The sequence below is a fragment of the Candida jiufengensis genome (genome assembly GCF_024610255.1).
Source record: "Candida jiufengensis strain CBS 10846 chromosome Unknown scaffold4, whole genome shotgun sequence".
NCBI classification, from domain to species: Eukaryota; Fungi; Ascomycota; class Pichiomycetes; order Serinales; family Debaryomycetaceae; genus Lodderomyces; species Lodderomyces jiufengensis.
In genome coordinates, this window is record NW_026261559.1 from 357,914 (window position 1) to 375,622 (window position 17,709).

The following is a 17,709-nucleotide window of genomic DNA, read 5'->3' on the forward strand; positions in this document are numbered from 1 at the left end:
TAAATGCTTTATTGATGTGGAGGATTCTGTTGGTGATTTTGATTTTGGGTTTGAAATTGCTGCAATAATAATTCTTGTAATCTAGCTAATTGAGCCGGATCAACATTTTGATTTGATTGTTGTACTCCGTATTCTTGTTGTGGCAATTGTTGATATGGATATTGTTGTGGTTGTTGCTGTGGTTGATTATATTGTGGTTGTTGTGGTTGATAATACTGATTCTGAGGTAATGAGTACTGACCATATGGCGATTGTTGTTGAGGCATACTGTATTGTTGAGGATATTGTTGGTTTTGATGTTGCTGAGGGTATTGTTGTTGCTGTTGATGTTGATAAGGCATAGCATGTCCATATGGTAATTGTTGTTGAGATGTATTTGCAAAGTTTTGATTTGGATTGAATGGCATACCATATGAAGAAGGTTGAGGAATATTATATGACTGTACTGGAGGTTGAGTGTGTTGAGTATAATTTTGATTTCTTTGTTGGTACGATTTTTGATTATTGTTTTGTCTCTGATTAATTGGAGAATATGAAGGTATATGAGCTCTTTGAGCACTAACATGATTATCATTCTTTTTATGCATTGATTTATTTTGGTTGTTATTGTCTTTTGAAACTTTACCTTTATTGTTTTTCTTTTTCTTTTTAGCTTGTTTAGCAGCTTGTTCTTCTTCATCATCACTGAATTCTTGTTCTTCTTCGGGAATCTCTTCATCATGACAATTACTTGCATCCGTTCCCTTTAAATGTTTGATTGAATCTGTGTACAAGAATTGAGAATCTGAAACAACGTAAAATACCATCTTACCTTTTAAATCTTTAAATTTTGCAAATTCTTCTGGTGTGTTGAATTTTACACTGTATATTGGCTGTTGAACTCTTCCGAATATTTCAAATAATGGTCCGATTACTGTACGATCTTCAAAACAGAAAATAGATTCTTCTTTTAAAATTCTGAATTCTCCAGATGTTTTGGCAGTTATTAATATGGAATTATCTACTAATCCTGTTATGGTACCTATTTCTTCTATTGGTGCATTTTCTGGAATTTTGTAATCTTCCGGAAGTGATGGTGCTTTTTCTGTTATTTCGTTAATAGATTTGATTGGACCATCATTTGTTTCACCTTCATCGTCATCTCCAACATCTTCGTTTGCATTATTTGCGTCGTTATCTGACATTTCTTCGTCACTTGAGGTGTCTGATTCTTCTGATTCGTCATCATCTTCTCCGTTATCTTTACTTTCCTCAGATGAAATATCATCAACATCAATCTCGTCATCAGAAAAAGCCTCTACTTTTACATCTTCTTCAATCTTATTATGATCATCTACTTCCTTGCTCTCTGACTGTTCGATCTCAATTTCTTGTTTATCTGCATCCTCTTCCTTGTTGCTGTCTTCGATAATTTCATTCTCCACTACTTCATCAGTTTTAATTGCATTGCTATCCTCTTGTATCTCTGGAATAGTTGAACTTGCCTGACCAGTTTCTGTGCTTTCGTCCGCTAATATTGCTCGATCGATTTGTTCAATAGGTTCGGAAGACAAACTATTCTCAATTTCGTGTGTATTAGTGCTTTCTTTCGTGGGTTCTTTAGTTTCTGATTCTGTTGATTGTTGTGGAGTATGCTCATTTGATTCAATATCAGTAGCTGAGTTTTGTTGTTTTGGTTCATTTGTTTCAGTTTCATTACTTGATTTTTGTTGTGATGACTTATTGGTCTCATGTTCAGCAATTGAATTCGGCTCATTCTTCTTGGTCTCCTGATCGCTATCTGATTGAAATTCTGACGATAGTATATTGACCTCTACTTCATTTGCATTTAAATTTGGATCAGATTCCTTTACATCATCTTTCTTGCTGCTTACTTCTGGTTCAGATTTGTCTATCTGTAATTTCTCGTCTGCCACTACTTGTGGTGCATCAGTGTTTGTATTCTCAGACATTTGTTGAATTAATGTGACGTTTGATAGTTAAGCACTGAGACGATGATCATCTCACTATATTTTTATGTATTGTGATATTCTCGTTTCAGATCCATTACACAAAATTAAGATTTATGTCAAAATGGAAAGACTAAGAATAAGTGTGTTTTTTTAATACTCTACTCATGTGATGATAATCAGTGAATTTGAAGTCAAGTACAATCAGCTTTAATACAAAAGTCCATTTCGTAAAACATAATTAAATCTTCTTGTCCTGAACGTGCGAGCTATTTGTCTAAGAGCGAAGTTTTAACTGTTTAAGCATGACTGTTCAATGACAATTCAGTAAGTTGATTCTGGTAAAATCTTTAACGAGAATCCTTGAAAATACTGCTTCGTATTGTAATTTTTTGCGTCAACGTAGGTTTTTTGTGATTAGTATGGGTACTACATACGTAAATTGAAATAATTTGGTTGCAAATCATGCAAGAAAATAACAAATCTTTGACTGAAAATTGACCGCTTCTATTAAGAACCACAGATGCATTTGATTAATCAGTAACAGCTTCAGAACTCAACGAGTAGTATAGGCTCATCAGACATTTCACCACCATTCTTTAATGAATAGTTCCCATCACCGATGTTAAGAAAATCATATCACATGGTAGCAATTTATGTACTTGTTAGGGTTTAAACCCTGATCAGGATTGCAAATTATTCAACTATTTTATCAATCATGACCTCTAGAGGGTGCCGGCTAAAGCAAAGTGGCAATTCTTACTTAGATCATTCAGTTTGCTTCTACCTCCTACTTTTCGTTTATTCAATTCAATATGATATATAGTAGTATGTATTAAAATGGTCTCGACTTGTCGTAACTTTGATTTTGATTTTTTTTATACGACAAACGCATCAAAGTGAAAAAAATGTATTTTTTGTATTTTGTGTGTACTGAAATTTTTCACTTTAAATTTTTTTCACTTCATTTTTAAAACTCATTAATCAAATCCTTCCCTTAAGTCAATCAACCAACCAAGGTTTAAACCAAATTATCAACAATGGGTGCCTACAAATATTTAGAAGAATTACAAAGAAAAAAACAATCTGATGTTATGAGATTCTTATATAGAGTCAGATGTTGGGAATACAGACAAAAAAATGTTATCCACAGAGCATCAAGACCATCAAGACCAGATAAAGCTAGAAGATTAGGTTACAAAGCTAAACAAGGTTTTGTTATTTACAGAATTAGAGTCAGAAGAGGTGGTAGAAAAAGACCAGTTCCAAAAGGTGCTACTTACGGTAAACCAACTAACCAAGGTGTTAATCATTTGAAATACCAAAGATCATTAAGATCAACTGCTGAAGAAAGAGTTGGTAGAAGAGCTGCTAATTTAAGAGTTTTGAACTCATACTGGATTAATCAAGATTCAACTTATAAATATTATGAAGTCATTTTAGTTGACCCACAACATAAAGCTATTAGAAGAGATCCAAGATATAACTGGATTGCTAATGCTGTTCATAAACATAGAGAATCAAGAGGATTAACTTCAGCTGGTAAAAAATCAAGAGGTATTAACAAAGGTCACTTATACAACAAAACTAAAGCTGGTAGAAGACACACTTGGAAAAAACACAATACTTTATCTTTATGGAGATACAGAAAATAAACTGCTTAAACAAGTATTGTTTGTTTATGAATTTGTTAAGGCTGTTTTTTATTTGAGGAATTACAATAGTTTATATTTAGTATAAAGTTCATAGTAAGGATAATAAAATTTCGAGTCTTTATGAAAACTTGAAAAATTAACATTGTTCTAAAGAGCTCTCTGTGTAATCCATGCTTGATCAATTGAAGAGTGTTATGATCTAAATGACCTACACTATGTATTTTAAGCATCAATAAATATTATAAAGATGGTATTATCTTAATAAGAGTCAATTATTTAATAATAAGAATCTATTAATGATTATAATACAAATATAATTTTTATATGCAATACCAATTAAATTTCTTTATTAATTTTTATTATTTGAAATTTTCCTCTTCCCTTTAACAAAGTGATTATTAATATCATATAATCTATCAGTTGATTCAATTCATTCTACCATATTATCAGAAATATCATTAAATTGATTCTTAGTAAGGACAATTGATATCATTTATTTGAAAAATTATATTACGTTTCATTTAACTTCCAAATTTTTGTTCACAATTTAATTTCGATTCATAATCATTTGATTTCGCAACATTAAAAGAATTTTTAAATAATAGTCATAATTACTTTCAAATCAATTAAATTATCTATAAATGACCGAACATAAACAAACTGCCATTTTATCAGTTTATGACAAAACTGGTTTGTTAGATCTTGCAAAGGGTTTAGTTGACGCAAATGTTCGTATTTTAGCTTCAGGAGGTACTGCAAAATTAGTAAGAGAAGCTGGTTTTCCTGTCGAAGATGTTTCATCAATTACTCATGCACCAGAAATGTTAGGTGGTAGAGTTAAAACTTTACATCCAGCTGTTCATGGAGGTATTTTAGCAAGAAACTTAGATAGTGATGAAAAAGATTTAGAAGCTCAGGGAATTGAGAAAGTTGATTATGTTGTCTGTAATTTATACCCTTTCAAAGAAACAGTATCAAAAATCGCAGTTACAGTTGACGAAGCAATTGAAGAAATTGATATTGGTGGAGTTACATTATTAAGAGCCGCTGCTAAAAATCATCAAAGAGTTACTATTTTATCTGATCCTAAAGATTATTCAAATTTTTTAAAAGAATTAAAACAAGGTAAAATTAGTACTGAAACTAGAAATAGATTAGCATTAAAAGCTTTTGAACATACTGCTGATTATGATGTTGCTATTTCAGATTTTTTCAGAAAACAATATGCTGAAGATGTTTCACAATTACCATTAAGATATGGTGCTAATCCGCATCAAAAACCAGCTCAAGCCTTTGTTTCACAAGGTGATTTACCATTCAAAGTTTTAAATGGATCTCCAGGGTATATTAATTTATTAGATGCTTTAAATTCATGGCCATTAGTTAAAGAATTGTCAGCTTCGTTAAATTTGCCTGCTGCAGCATCTTTCAAACATGTTTCACCAGCCGGAGCTGCTGTTGGTTTACCTTTATCAGATGTTGAGAAGAAAATTTATTTTGTTGAAGATATCGAAAATTTATCACCATTAGCTAATGCTTATGCAAGAGCTAGAGGTGCTGATAGAATGTCTTCATTTGGTGACTTCATTGCATTGTCAAATATTGTTGATAAACCAACTGCACAAATCATTTCAAAAGAAGTTTCTGACGGTGTTATTGCTCCAGGTTATTCAGATGAAGCTTTGGAGCTTTTGAAGAAAAAGAAAGGTGGTAAATATTGTATATTGCAAATTGATCCAAATTTCACACCAGAAAATTTGGAGAATAGACAAGTTTATGGTGTTACTTTACAACAAAAAAGAAATGATGCTATCATAAAAGGATCATCATTTAAAGAAGTGGTTTCCAAAAATAAAGATTTAACTGAGCAAGGTGTTATCGATTTGACAATTGCTACAATTGCATTAAAATATACACAATCAAATTCAGTTTGTTACGCCAAGAATGGTATGGTCATTGGTTTAGGTGCTGGACAGCAATCAAGAATTCATTGTACAAGACTTGCAGGTGACAAAGCTGATAATTGGTGGTTAAGACAACATCCAAGAGTTTTAGGTTTTAAATGGGCAAAAGGAGTCAAAAGACCAGAAAAGTCAAATGCAATTGATTTATATGTATCAAATCAAATCCCAACTGATGAACCAGAAAAATCAGAATATGAATCAAAATTTGAAGAAGTTCCAAAACCTTTAACTGCAGAAGAAAGAAAAGAATGGATAAATAAATTAAATAATGTTGCTTTATCATCCGATGCATTTTTCCCATTCCCAGATAATGTTTATAGAGCAGCAAGATCTGGTGTCAAATTTATTGCTGCTCCAAGTGGTTCAGTAATGGATAAAGCAGTATTTAATGCTGCTGATGCTAATGACATTGTTTATGTTGAAAACCCAATTCGTTTATTCCATCATTAATTATAATTTAATATAACGCTTTTATTATATGTGAATTGATTACTTTACTCCGAAAATACTCTACCTTTAATAGCACTTCTACGGTTGAACTGAATCAATTTTTTACATTTTGTTAATACTGTTTCAAATTTTATTTATGCAACACGTCAATCAAAAGATTAACGTTTTTTTTCACTGAGAAAAAGTCTTGAAAAAAAAAATATAAAGTCAAATAGATAGATCAATTCTTCAATCCTTTACATTCCTTTGTACTAAATCATCTTAATCATTTGGATCACAATATACAATGGCTTCATCAGAATATAATTATGATGAAGAGGGTGAAACCTGGCCATTTTTCATATTGGCTTTGTTAACATTTATATTAATACCAGTTACAATAAGTTATTTCGCAAAATTAATAAGTACAACTGATCCGACCAAAATTAACTCCACTATTACTGGATCTATTAAAGAAAATGCAGATAGCTTGGAAATTGATAATTTAGAAACCTTGAAAGAATTTAAAAGTAAACAAAAATCATCAAAAATTTTCAATACATCATTACTTTTTATAATTATTGGTTGGATAACTGTAATATATGTTGGAAAATATTTAACAAAAGAAACAAATATGAGTGGATTGTTTGATCCTTACACAATTTTGGATGTTTCATTTAGTGCTAGTGAAAGAGAAATCAAAAGTCATTATAGAAAATTATCATTAAAATATCATCCTGATAAGTTACCAAGAGACCTAACTGAAGAAGCTCGTCAAAAAATGGAACAAGAATACATTAGGTTAACAAGTGCTTATAAGGCATTAACTGATGAAGTCACTAGAGAAAATTTTATAAGATATGGACATCCAGATGGTGAACAACCAATAACTCATGGAATTGCATTACCTCAATTTTTAGTTGAAGGAAAATATAGTTCAATTGTTGTTTTAATATATTTTATTTTGATTGGTATTTTATTACCTGTGATTGTTGGAAAATGGTGGAATAATGTTAAAAGTCACACCAAGAAAGGTTTACATATTAATACTGCTGGCAAATTTGTTAGAAAATTTGCTGATAAAGATCCTGCTAAAATTTTTACTCCGGATGTTATATTAGATTATATTTTAGAAAGTGAAGAAATTAATGAAATTTTACCAAATTTGACCACTAAAGAAAGAAAACAATTAGTTCAAGATCATTTTGACAGGAAACAAAGTTCTCAAGAAAAACAAAAAATTGAATTAATCGCCAAAATTCCTTTTTTAATTGATGGATTTATAGATATTGCAACCGTATTCAGATTACAAGACGCTATATTCGCAGCAGAAGATTTGAAAAAAGCAGTTATTCAAGCAGTTTCACCAAACGGGAAATATCAAGAACTTTTACAATTACCTTATGTTGATAAAGAAGTAGTAACAAAACAACCAATTAAAAAATTAGGTAAATTATTTTCAGTATCAAAAGAAGAAGCTCAAAAGGCATTAGGTATTAAAGATAATGCAAAATTTGAAACTGCATTATCAGTTGCATCACAAATTGCTTCATTAAGAATAATTGAAGCAGAATTCAAAGTACCAGGAGAAGAAGAAGTAAATCCTCATTCAAGTTGTCATATATCACTCAAATTTTTAGTAAAGTCACCAAAATTAAAATCATGTCCAGAAATTGATGAAGAAAGATTAAAAGATGAAGAAACTTTGGAATATATGAAAAATCCTTTCGTTGTAAATGAACAACAACCAAAATTACCATTTGCATATGCACCACGTTTTCCTTTACCAATTCGTCAAAATTGGTCTTGTTTCGTCATACAACAAAAAGAAAATAAAATATTGGAAGACACAAAACCTTCTATATTAGAAAATATAGATTTATCAAATTTGAATTTAACACAAGAAGAATGGGAGTATGGTTCAAAATGTACTATAGGTACTTTTAAAATCCCAATACCTGCACCATCTGGAAATGTTGGTACCTATTACTATAGAGTGGTATTAAAAAGTAATTCATATTATGGAGTTGATGTTGATATTCCAGTAGATTTAGATGTTGTACCATTACCAAAAGAAAAATCATTAGCAGGAATCAAGAAATTAATGGAAAAAAGACAAAAAGAAGAAAATGATGAACTGGAATCTGAAGAAAGTGATAGTGATAGTGATATCTCAGATCCTGAAGAAGATAGTTTAGCTGGTGCATTAGCTGCTTTAAGAGGTGAAATTACTAAAACTAAAAAGAAAGGTAAAGATGATGAAGATGAAGATGAAGAAGAAGATGAAGATGTGTTTACAGATATAGATACAGAAACAGAAGATGAAAGTTGATGAATATAAATATATATATATTTGAAGTTTAAATTATTTACAATTGTAGTTTTTGTCTCATACCGAAAGTTTTAAAATATATGCATCAGGATTCTCCAAACCTTGATCTTTATAATAATCCTTCACTATATTTTCGTCTTTAACAAATTCCTTTCTTTTATACCACTCCAAAGCATATTCATTAGTGACATGTACATGTATTAAAATCTCATGAATAAATCTCTTTTTAGTTTCTTCAATTATCCAGTTCAATAATTCAGTTCCAAGTTTTAAACTTCTATATTTTTCCAAAACTGCAAAACTTTCAATATATACGCAATTAGGAGTTTTCAGTAAAATTGAAGAATTTATAGATTCTTGATATAAAGATTTGATGGAATTGTTATTAAATGTTTTAGCTCTTATTGCTCCAACAGGTAATTCTGCATAAAATGCTAATTGTACCATAATTTCATTTGATTCTAAACTTAATTTATACCATGATTCTGGATATGTTGTAGGTAATGATACTTCGTTGATTTTTTTGAATACCCCTATGTTATTTATCGTTAGATCATCCAATGCGATTATGTTTCTGCTCATTGTGAATTGATAATTGTGATAATTGAAAGTGGTTGTTTAAAAGTCCTCTGGCTGTAAGTATATCAATTTTTTTTCAGATCAAATTTCGCAGTCAAAACTTATTTTAATATTTCAATACAAAAAATGTTGCAAATGTTATCAAGATTTTTCACGCATTGGCTATGAAGTCATATAGATGATACTTGTCTCTAAATTAAAGAAAACCCGCTCAAACTTTGAAGTTGAATCTCCTTTGAAAGTACCCAAACCTTGGAATCAACATTGAATAAGATTTTGATCAGTTCAAAACTTCTAAACAACCTACTTGATCCAATGAATCAAAGCTTCTAATTGGAATTGTTTTACTATGAGCTGATTCATCAAATTTTTTACTAAAAATTACAAGATTAAAAGATAGACTCAATTGTTAAATTTTTCATATGATAATTAATTATATGAAATAATAAGACCAAAAAAAAGATTATTATGTTAGGACTATTAAAAAAACTCCGCATTTGAAATATTATTTAACAATAATTATTTTTAGTAATCTTTTAAAAGACACAACCACATTTTAATCAATAGTCGTCATTATTCACTTTCAACTACTTGCATTATCAATTGACTCAAGACTCCTAATGATTACTGAAATTATCATCTTTCTTATAATTATATATTTTGCTAAAACAATTTATACAGAATTTTTAGCAAGTGGTAATCCTTTTTCATCATCAAATCAACAAGAAGAATCAATAATAGAAGGTAAATTTACTCCTAAAACATTATATAAATATAATGGAAAAGATCATCCAAAGATTTTTATGGCTGTAAAAAGTAGAGTATACGATGTAAGTCAAGGTTCACAATTTTATGGACCAGGTGGTCCTTATGAAAATTTTGCTGGTAGAGATGCAAGTAGAGGATTGGCTTTAAATTCATTTGATCCTGCAGTATTAACTCCCTTGGATGAACCAATTGATGATTTAAAAGATTTAAAGGAATTGGAAAAGGAATCTTTGGAACTGTGGGATGAACATTTTGAAAATAGATATAAAATTGTTGGTACTTTACATGAAAATGGAACAGTAAATGAAGAAATTAAAGGTCTCTAACTAGATATGAAACAAATGATGAACACAAGTATTAGAGAAATAACTTATTTATATAAAACACCTATTTATTAGTACATAACTTAAATTATAGTAAGAGTAGTATAACATTCATTGTCTCTACATTTTATTTCATGACTTTATAGATATTCTGAGACACGCTTCAATATAATTTTATATTGAGAGATGAAAAAAAAAAAAATGTAAAAGTATTCTAAAGTAAGCGTTCAAATCACTAAAGCCTAGGGCCAAAATAAAGAGGTTCAATTTATTTTGAAATCTTTTCATTTATTTAATTTCAATATAGAATTGAGAATTCTGAAAAAATGAGTTATCGAGGAAGAGGAAGAGGAGGATATTCTCATAATAATACTTTTCAAAATAGAAATTCATTTGCAAATCAACAACAAAATGTTGATTCATATGTAGCAGCCAATGCTTATCCAATACAGATAATGGGATGGAATGGAGCAAGTTCTCAAGATTGTGTGAATTTCATATCAAGAAAATGTCGAGTTGTCGTTAGTAATTATAGTGTGGATCAAAATACTGGAGTTTTAAAAGGTTATGTAAAAAATGAATCTCAAGCTAATGATTTATTAAGTTGGTCAGGTGTAAAATTTGCTGGTCAAACATTAAAATTTTCAAAAGGTCCTTCAACTTTATCTAATCAAATGGGTGGAAATAGTAGTCCGAATGGATCAAGTACAATTGAAACAATAACTGCATTTTTAAAATCAAGATATCAACCAGAGCTTAAGATGCTAAATTTAAGTAATGTGAAACAAGATCCTACATTGAATGCATTAGGATTTTTTGGCTCCGTTTCAGTATCATCTAAATTTTTCCCAGCATTAATGAAAATTGCAAATGATTTAAAAATAGAAGTTGATAGTGTTGATTTATCAAATAATGAATTAAACGATTTACAAGCACTTTCATCAATGGCTCAAACTTTTCCCAAATTGAAAAATTTATCACTTCAAAATAATCATTTCTCAAAATTGAAAGTATTTGAAACATGGAGACATAAACTAAATTTTTTAAGAGAATTAATATTATTTAATAATCCCATAGTTCAAACATCGAATCCAAACGAAATCCAAACCATAAAATTAGAATTAATGAAAGGTTTCCCAAGACTCGTGGTACTAAATGGTGAACCATTAAGAAATGAACAAATATTAATAACTAATACAACTTTCCCATTTGAAAATTCTCAACCAATGTTTTTCCAAGATGGAGATTTACAAAATTTATCAACTAATTTCATTACTAATTATTTAAATTTATGGGATAATAATAGAGCAGATTTAATGATTTTATATCAAAATGAATCTCAATTTTCAATGCAATTAGATACTGGTCATCCTTATTTAATTGAAGATTCAACAAATCATGCAAATACAGATTTTGGGAATTATATACTGAATTCAAGAAATTTGACTCGTATATCTGCAGCTAAGATAAGGTCAAGTAAAGTTTCAATAGGTCAAGAACAAATTTTTAAAAGTTTTCAACAACTACCTAAAACCAAACATGATTTAGCAAGTAAACCAGAAAGTTTTAGTATGGAAGTATACAAGTTTGCACCATTAAATGGAGCAATAATCACATTACATGGATCATTTGATGAAATTGCACAACCAGAGTTACATGAAACACAACCACCGTCAGGTCCAAGAAGTACTTCAAGATTTCATTCATCAAATAATGGAAACAGAGGTAAAAAAGTTGCCTTAAATAAGAAATCATTTGATAGAACTTTTTTAGTCTTACCAGGTCCAAATGGAAGTATGATAGTAGCAAGTGATTTATTATTAATTAGACCATTTTCAAATGAATTACCATGGATTAAAACACACTCACAAGATCAACAACAAAGTCAACAACAAGCATCAATACAACCACAAATAGTTCAAGCTCAACAACCAGGAATATCACAACTAACTACATCAGCAACTCCTCCAGCTTCATCCCCAGCCCCACCAACATCACAACCCTCATCACAACCAACAGCAACAATAGCAGATTTACCTCAGGAAGTAAAAACTAAATACACTCAACCACAACAACAAGAATTAATCATTAGAATTTTAAATGAGACAAGATTAAATTTTGAATATAGTATAATGTTATGTGAAAGTTCTGGTTGGAATTATGAAATTAGTTTAAATAATTTTAAAAATTCTGTTTCTACTTTACCAAGAGAAGCATTTATATAGACTATATATTAAGATACTATATATTAAAATAAGTAATAAAAAGTTCGTCATTCTAGTATAGATTAACAAGTATTTGTAAAATAATTTTGAACGGGAAAAAGTTTCGAAATTTAATAACGGATTGCTACCATCCTGCTTCAGAATTTCAAATGTAAAAAGGGATAAAAGGAAACTAAATATTTCATTAAAATTTATTAATTTTATAAAGTTTTTCATTGATAAATCTATATATAAACTACCTAAACCTAACTTAAATAAATTTATTCAAATCTTTTTTCTAATTGAGATAATAAAGTAGCAGCATCTTTACCAAAATTTCTAATACCTTGAGATAATTTTTCAGTAGCCATAGCATCTTCATTTAATTGTAATCTAAAATTAGCTTCATCATCAACAAATGTAACTTTTTTAATATCTTCAGCTTTAGCTTCAGAAGCATCTAATACTTTTGGAACTTTATCATCTGAATTATATAATTCTTCTAATAATTTAGGTGCAATAGTTAAGAAATCACAACCTGCTAATGCTTTAATTTCTCCAACATTTCTAAATGATGCACCCATAACAATAGTTTCATAACCAAATTTTTTGTAGTAGTTGTAAATGTCTTTAACTGATTTAACACCTGGATCAGTTTCAGCAGTATAATTTTCACCAGTTGAAGCTTTATACCAATCTAAAATTCTACCAACAAAAGGTGAAATTAAAGTGACTTTAGCTTCAGCACAAGCAACAGCTTGAGTAAAAGAAAATAATAAAGTTAAATTACAATGAACACCATGTTTTGATTCTAATTCTCTTGCTGCTTGAATACCTTCCCAAGTTGAAGCAATTTTAATTAAAATTCTATCTTTATCAATACCTTCTTTTTTATATAAATCAATTAGATGTAAAGCTTTTTCAATTGTTTTTTTAGTATCAAATGATAATCTTGCATCAACTTCAGTTGAAACTCTACCTGGTACAATTTCTAAGATTCTTTTACCAAATTCAATTAATAATCTATCTAAAGCAATATCAGCTTTTTCTTTTGGATTTGAACCTTTATCTTCAGCATATTTAATAGCAACATCAATAACATCTGCATAATCTGGATTTTTTGTAGCAGCTAAAATTAATGATGGATTTGTTGTAGCATCTTGTGGTTTATATTTAGCAATTTGTTCAAATTCACCAGTATCGGTAACAATTGTTGTACCGGTTGCTTTTAATTGTTCTAATGAGTTTGAAGACATTTTTGTTAAATTATTTGTGTATGTTAATTAAAATTAATTGATCGATTAAAATGTTTATAAAATGAATTGAGTAGTTTAAAAAAGGAATTGATTTAAAATTGAAAAATTTAACAATAGTTAGCGAAAAAGAAAATGAATGATATTTATAATAATATTATTATAATTTATAATTATTTATAATTGTTGAAATTTTTTAGTGATTATTTTCCGGAGAGACCATCAATTATTTATTTATTTATTAAATTATTACTAAAGAAAAGAGTTCATATATAAATAAATTTGACGTAAATCAACTTATTCGATTAATCAATCAATTTCTAAAGCATTGAGGTCAGATATGAACTTCATTAATACTCAATTGATTGTCCATTTCACTCTGTAAAAGTTGAATAGTTTAGGATCCTCCAATTTTAAACTATTGTGTATTTAATAACTTATATTTTTTTTTTCCTTTGATTCATACCGGACTTTTTTTTAAATAGAATTGCTATTTAATTAATAATAAAAATTTAAAACCTGGCAAGTTAAATAATTTAATAATAACACCCTAAAAGTGAGACATTATGATTAATTATTTGACTTATGATGATGCAATATTTCATCAATTCTGTTTCTTCATCTCAAACGAAATACAATTTTTAAAGTCTGAGTGAAGATTCTGGTAATACATTTCCGATGTAGGGACTAGTAAAAATGGTAGTGCGAAATTTCTTAGAAAAATTCATTTCATTTCCCACGATGTTTCAAATTGTTATTGAGCACTTTTTCAAAATAGATGACTATTCAACAGAATCCAATTTTATAGTTAAGAAAAGTGATTGACAAGTTTGACATGGCGATATGGCTAAACTTTTAATTATCTTATGAATCGTTATTTTCATTCTATTCATATTTCGTCACAGAACTTAAAAGACCCAATCAAAGTACTAAATTGAGCTCTATAACAGCATAAACTTAAATGAAATATTAATTAATAAAATGGGGTTTCATCTATAAAGTATCAATCACGTGTTTCGGAGATCAAACTACGAAAACTTTTCTTTAAATTTATTAATATTTTTTTTTTTGTTGGTACCTCATTAGCATGTGATAACACAAATTCATAAAAATCTCCAAAAAAAGTCATTTTAATTTCATTGAAAGGTTAATTAATTAATATATCTAATTGATACGTTTCGTTTACCTAGTTACTTGTTACTTTTTATACTGTGATAATGTAATCATTTCTTAACAACTTCTCATACGTATAGATTAATAATATAATTTTGTCAAGTTAAAAAATTTAATTAAATATTTTCTTTTTTAATTTCTTTTTGACAACCATATTTAATCATATTATATATACAATAGAATATAAAATTCATATAAATTATAACTCAGATCTTGAGATTTTGTTTCATTTAATTTATTTATATCTTTCTCCTGGATTTACGAATTTAAAAATTTATAAGAGAAATCAAAACAAATAGAAGTTTTCTCAAGGACCCTTTGTTTTTTATTATACTTAATCATTTTGTCATATTAAGCAAAAAGGAAAATAAACTTCATTTTTAAAATTACATCATTTGAATTTATCCGCTTATTATTGTAATATTGTTTAAAATTCTAAAACACAACAAAAAAATACAATATACTTATTTAATAATAGAAAATACCACGCTTATTTTTTAATTCAAATTCGTTTAATTTTAATTCAGTTATCTAATCATTATAAAAACTAATTTCCATTTTTATTTATGTTTCAAAGTTGTTTCTTCGTCTAATTTAATTTAAATTATTACATTATATTCATTAAGAAAAATATATAATGGTTGTTAGATATATAATTTCTGGAGTATTAAATAGAGTTCCAATAGTTAATCATTTTACAAGACAAACAAATACAAGTAATCCAAGTACTCCAAAACATCTAGTGACTTCATCATCAAGTTCAGACGAAGAATTTTATGATTACGAAGATCAAGAAGAAGACGAATTTGAAGACGAAGACGAAATTAAACCAATAAATATTCAAACTTTATCACCAAAAGATAAAATCCATTCGAAATTAATTAATAATAGAACTACTTCATCACCTATTCCTGAAATGTCGTTACAGCAACCTTCATCAACAATTTCACAAGATGAAACTGAAATAATATTTGACTCACCAACAAGAAAAAGAGTAAGTGCAATAGATAAAAGTAATATATTACCAGTATCATCAAGATTAAATAAAAGAAAAAACAATAAAACAACAAAATTTGAAACTCCATTTGATTCAACAACAACAACAACAACATCAATTGGAGGAGATTCAATTTATGCATCGGCAGTTCAAACATCCTCGGAAACAGAAGAAGATTTAGAAGATTCAAAAGTTCAACAATATTTAGATGATCAAAATTCAAAATTTAATGATTTAATTTCAAATAATATTGATGTTGTTTTAAATGAAGAATCAATAAATAATCAATCACAATCACCATCTACACCAACTCAAGTATTACTTAAAATGGCATATGATAATAGAGGAGCTATTGCAAATTCATTATTCCAATATGGCAAACAAAGAATATCTTCAAAATTACCATATATTCCATACTTTAATCCCAAAACCAATACACAAGATGATCAAGACAATACTCCAAGACTTGAAGAACTCAATTCATTTACAACTCCGAAATTAGGTAGTCCATTATTAGATTCAAATAGTGAATTAATTAGATATGCAGGAGATTTAGAAGAAGGACAAAAATTAACAGAACAAAATTTAATGGATCAACAACATTTTGATCATTTAATGTCAAATTTAGATGATGAAGTTAAGATTGATATTTTTTTAGATTCATTAGATAGAGAAACAAAATTAAATTTATATCAACTGTTACGTAAAGATTTAAATATTTTGGGTGATGATTCAACTCCAGGAGAAAATATTAGATCTATATATTATGATTCAAATATGTCAACTTTAGATAAAATACAAATGTTCATTATAGTGTCAATTAAATTATTTATGACAGGTATTAAATTATTTATACCAATTACCAAATACATGATATACAAATTTCAAAAAAATGATTTTTTCATATTCAATTCCAAAAATTGTAATAAATTTATTGATTTTATATTAAAATTTATGAATTATATTGATTTGAAATTAAATTCAAATGAACAAATTATAGATAAAATTTCAAATCATGATTATATACAAACTGAAGAACATTTTGAAGAAATGATTAATGATTTTACTATAAGAACCAAACAAATGTTTAAACCAACATATATAAAGGATAGATTGATATCAAAAGATGATTATTTCAAAAGAGGATTATATGACTATCTTATATCAAGTAGTGGATATTCAAATTCAAATTTTGATACGACAAGTTCAAAAAATTATGAAAATGATCCAAGATATGCAATTTATTATAAACAAAATCAAAAAGATGATTATAGTAATAATGGAAATTTAAATTCAAATATAGAAATGAAAAAAATCATTAAGACCAAAAAATCAAATCCAAATTTATACAGGTCAAATTCTCCAGTTAAAAATAAATCTCAATCAGTTAATAGTAATGATGAAAATATTTCATTCATGGAAGTTGCTGATAAATTTATTGAACAATTAGAAACTGGAGTTTAAATTTTGGTAGTTTTGATTATTGGAAATGGTGGAACATTATATTTAATTCATTAACAATTTGCTTTTTTTTGCTTTTACTCGTTTTATCTACATATTCATTCATTCATTCAACTCGTCTAATTCATTCATTTAATGGAATATATCGGTGTTATATTCCTCATTTTCTTTCTTTCATATTACACTTTATTAGATTTTAGAATCTAGATTGTTTTTACTATTACATTGTTTTAGAATTACTAAATTAGAGATTGGTAATGTTAGAATTTTTTAACTATTATATTATTTCTTACTAGACTTCAATACACATTTCTTATTTTGCATTTAACAAATTTACTAGTAGCCACTCATTACACCTCTTTGCACTATTTGGTTGGGACTTGATTAGACTAATTGAAATGGTTATCTTTTTGTCATAAATTTATGCACACTATTTAATCAAGTGTAAATCATAATTACGATATTGTTGCTCTTCAACACTAAACAATGAATCAGTAACTGGGGTGTTCAAATACACTTTCTTATCGTACATCACTACTCTACTAACTACACTAGTACTTATGCAGTATTTGCTAATTGTTATAAGCAAACAATAATTTCTAGTTCTGAAACCTGGGGTTTG

General features: G+C 28.1%; 9 protein-coding genes across 9 annotated transcripts; 6 read left to right on the forward strand and 3 right to left on the reverse strand. All coding sequences in view use genetic code 12, as the record gives it.

Annotated features, from left to right (window-relative positions):
• Positions 1-8: 8 nt before the first annotated feature.
• On the reverse strand, positions 9-1,952 carry KGF54_002088 (RNA-binding snoRNP assembly protein; the record flags this gene model as incomplete). Its single annotated transcript, XM_051762529.1, has 1 exon — positions 9-1,952. The coding sequence occupies one exon, from the start codon at positions 1,950-1,952 to the stop codon at positions 9-11; it is 1,944 nt and encodes a 647-aa protein (XP_051620600.1).
• Positions 1,953-2,989: 1,037 nt separating this feature from the next.
• Positions 2,990-3,604, forward strand: RPL15A (60S ribosomal protein eL15; the record flags this gene model as incomplete). The annotated part of the gene is made up of 1 exon (XM_051762530.1): positions 2,990-3,604. One exon carries the CDS (start codon positions 2,990-2,992, stop codon positions 3,602-3,604), a length of 615 nt encoding a protein of 204 aa, XP_051620601.1.
• Positions 3,605-4,245: 641 nt separating this feature from the next.
• Positions 4,246-6,018, forward strand: ADE17 (bifunctional phosphoribosylaminoimidazolecarboxamide formyltransferase/IMP cyclohydrolase; the record flags this gene model as incomplete). The annotated part of the gene is made up of 1 exon (XM_051762532.1): positions 4,246-6,018. One exon carries the CDS (start codon positions 4,246-4,248, stop codon positions 6,016-6,018), a length of 1,773 nt encoding a protein of 590 aa, XP_051620602.1.
• Positions 6,019-6,304: 286 nt separating this feature from the next.
• KGF54_002091 (protein-transporting protein) lies at positions 6,305-8,329 on the forward strand (the record flags this gene model as incomplete). The annotated part of the gene is made up of 1 exon (XM_051762533.1): positions 6,305-8,329. One exon carries the CDS (start codon positions 6,305-6,307, stop codon positions 8,327-8,329), a length of 2,025 nt encoding a protein of 674 aa, XP_051620603.1.
• Positions 8,330-8,386: 57 nt separating this feature from the next.
• NAT5 (peptide alpha-N-acetyltransferase subunit) lies at positions 8,387-8,911 on the reverse strand (the record flags this gene model as incomplete). The annotated part of the gene is made up of 1 exon (XM_051762534.1): positions 8,387-8,911. One exon carries the CDS (start codon positions 8,909-8,911, stop codon positions 8,387-8,389), a length of 525 nt encoding a protein of 174 aa, XP_051620604.1.
• Positions 8,912-9,528: 617 nt separating this feature from the next.
• Positions 9,529-10,002, forward strand: DAP1 (Dap1p; the record flags this gene model as incomplete). Its single annotated transcript, XM_051762535.1, has 1 exon — positions 9,529-10,002. One exon carries the CDS (start codon positions 9,529-9,531, stop codon positions 10,000-10,002), a length of 474 nt encoding a protein of 157 aa, XP_051620605.1.
• A 323-nt stretch (positions 10,003-10,325) lies between these two features.
• Positions 10,326-12,224, forward strand: MEX67 (Mex67p; the record flags this gene model as incomplete). The annotated part of the gene is made up of 1 exon (XM_051762536.1): positions 10,326-12,224. The coding sequence occupies one exon, from the start codon at positions 10,326-10,328 to the stop codon at positions 12,222-12,224; it is 1,899 nt and encodes a 632-aa protein (XP_051620606.1).
• Positions 12,225-12,484: 260 nt separating this feature from the next.
• Positions 12,485-13,459, reverse strand: TAL1 (sedoheptulose-7-phosphate:D-glyceraldehyde-3-phosphate transaldolase; the record flags this gene model as incomplete). The annotated part of the gene is made up of 1 exon (XM_051762537.1): positions 12,485-13,459. One exon carries the CDS (start codon positions 13,457-13,459, stop codon positions 12,485-12,487), a length of 975 nt encoding a protein of 324 aa, XP_051620607.1.
• A 1,807-nt stretch (positions 13,460-15,266) lies between these two features.
• Positions 15,267-17,090, forward strand: KGF54_002096 (uncharacterized protein; the record flags this gene model as incomplete). Its single annotated transcript, XM_051762538.1, has 1 exon — positions 15,267-17,090. The coding sequence occupies one exon, from the start codon at positions 15,267-15,269 to the stop codon at positions 17,088-17,090; it is 1,824 nt and encodes a 607-aa protein (XP_051620608.1).
• Between the last annotated feature and the right edge of the window lie 619 nt (positions 17,091-17,709).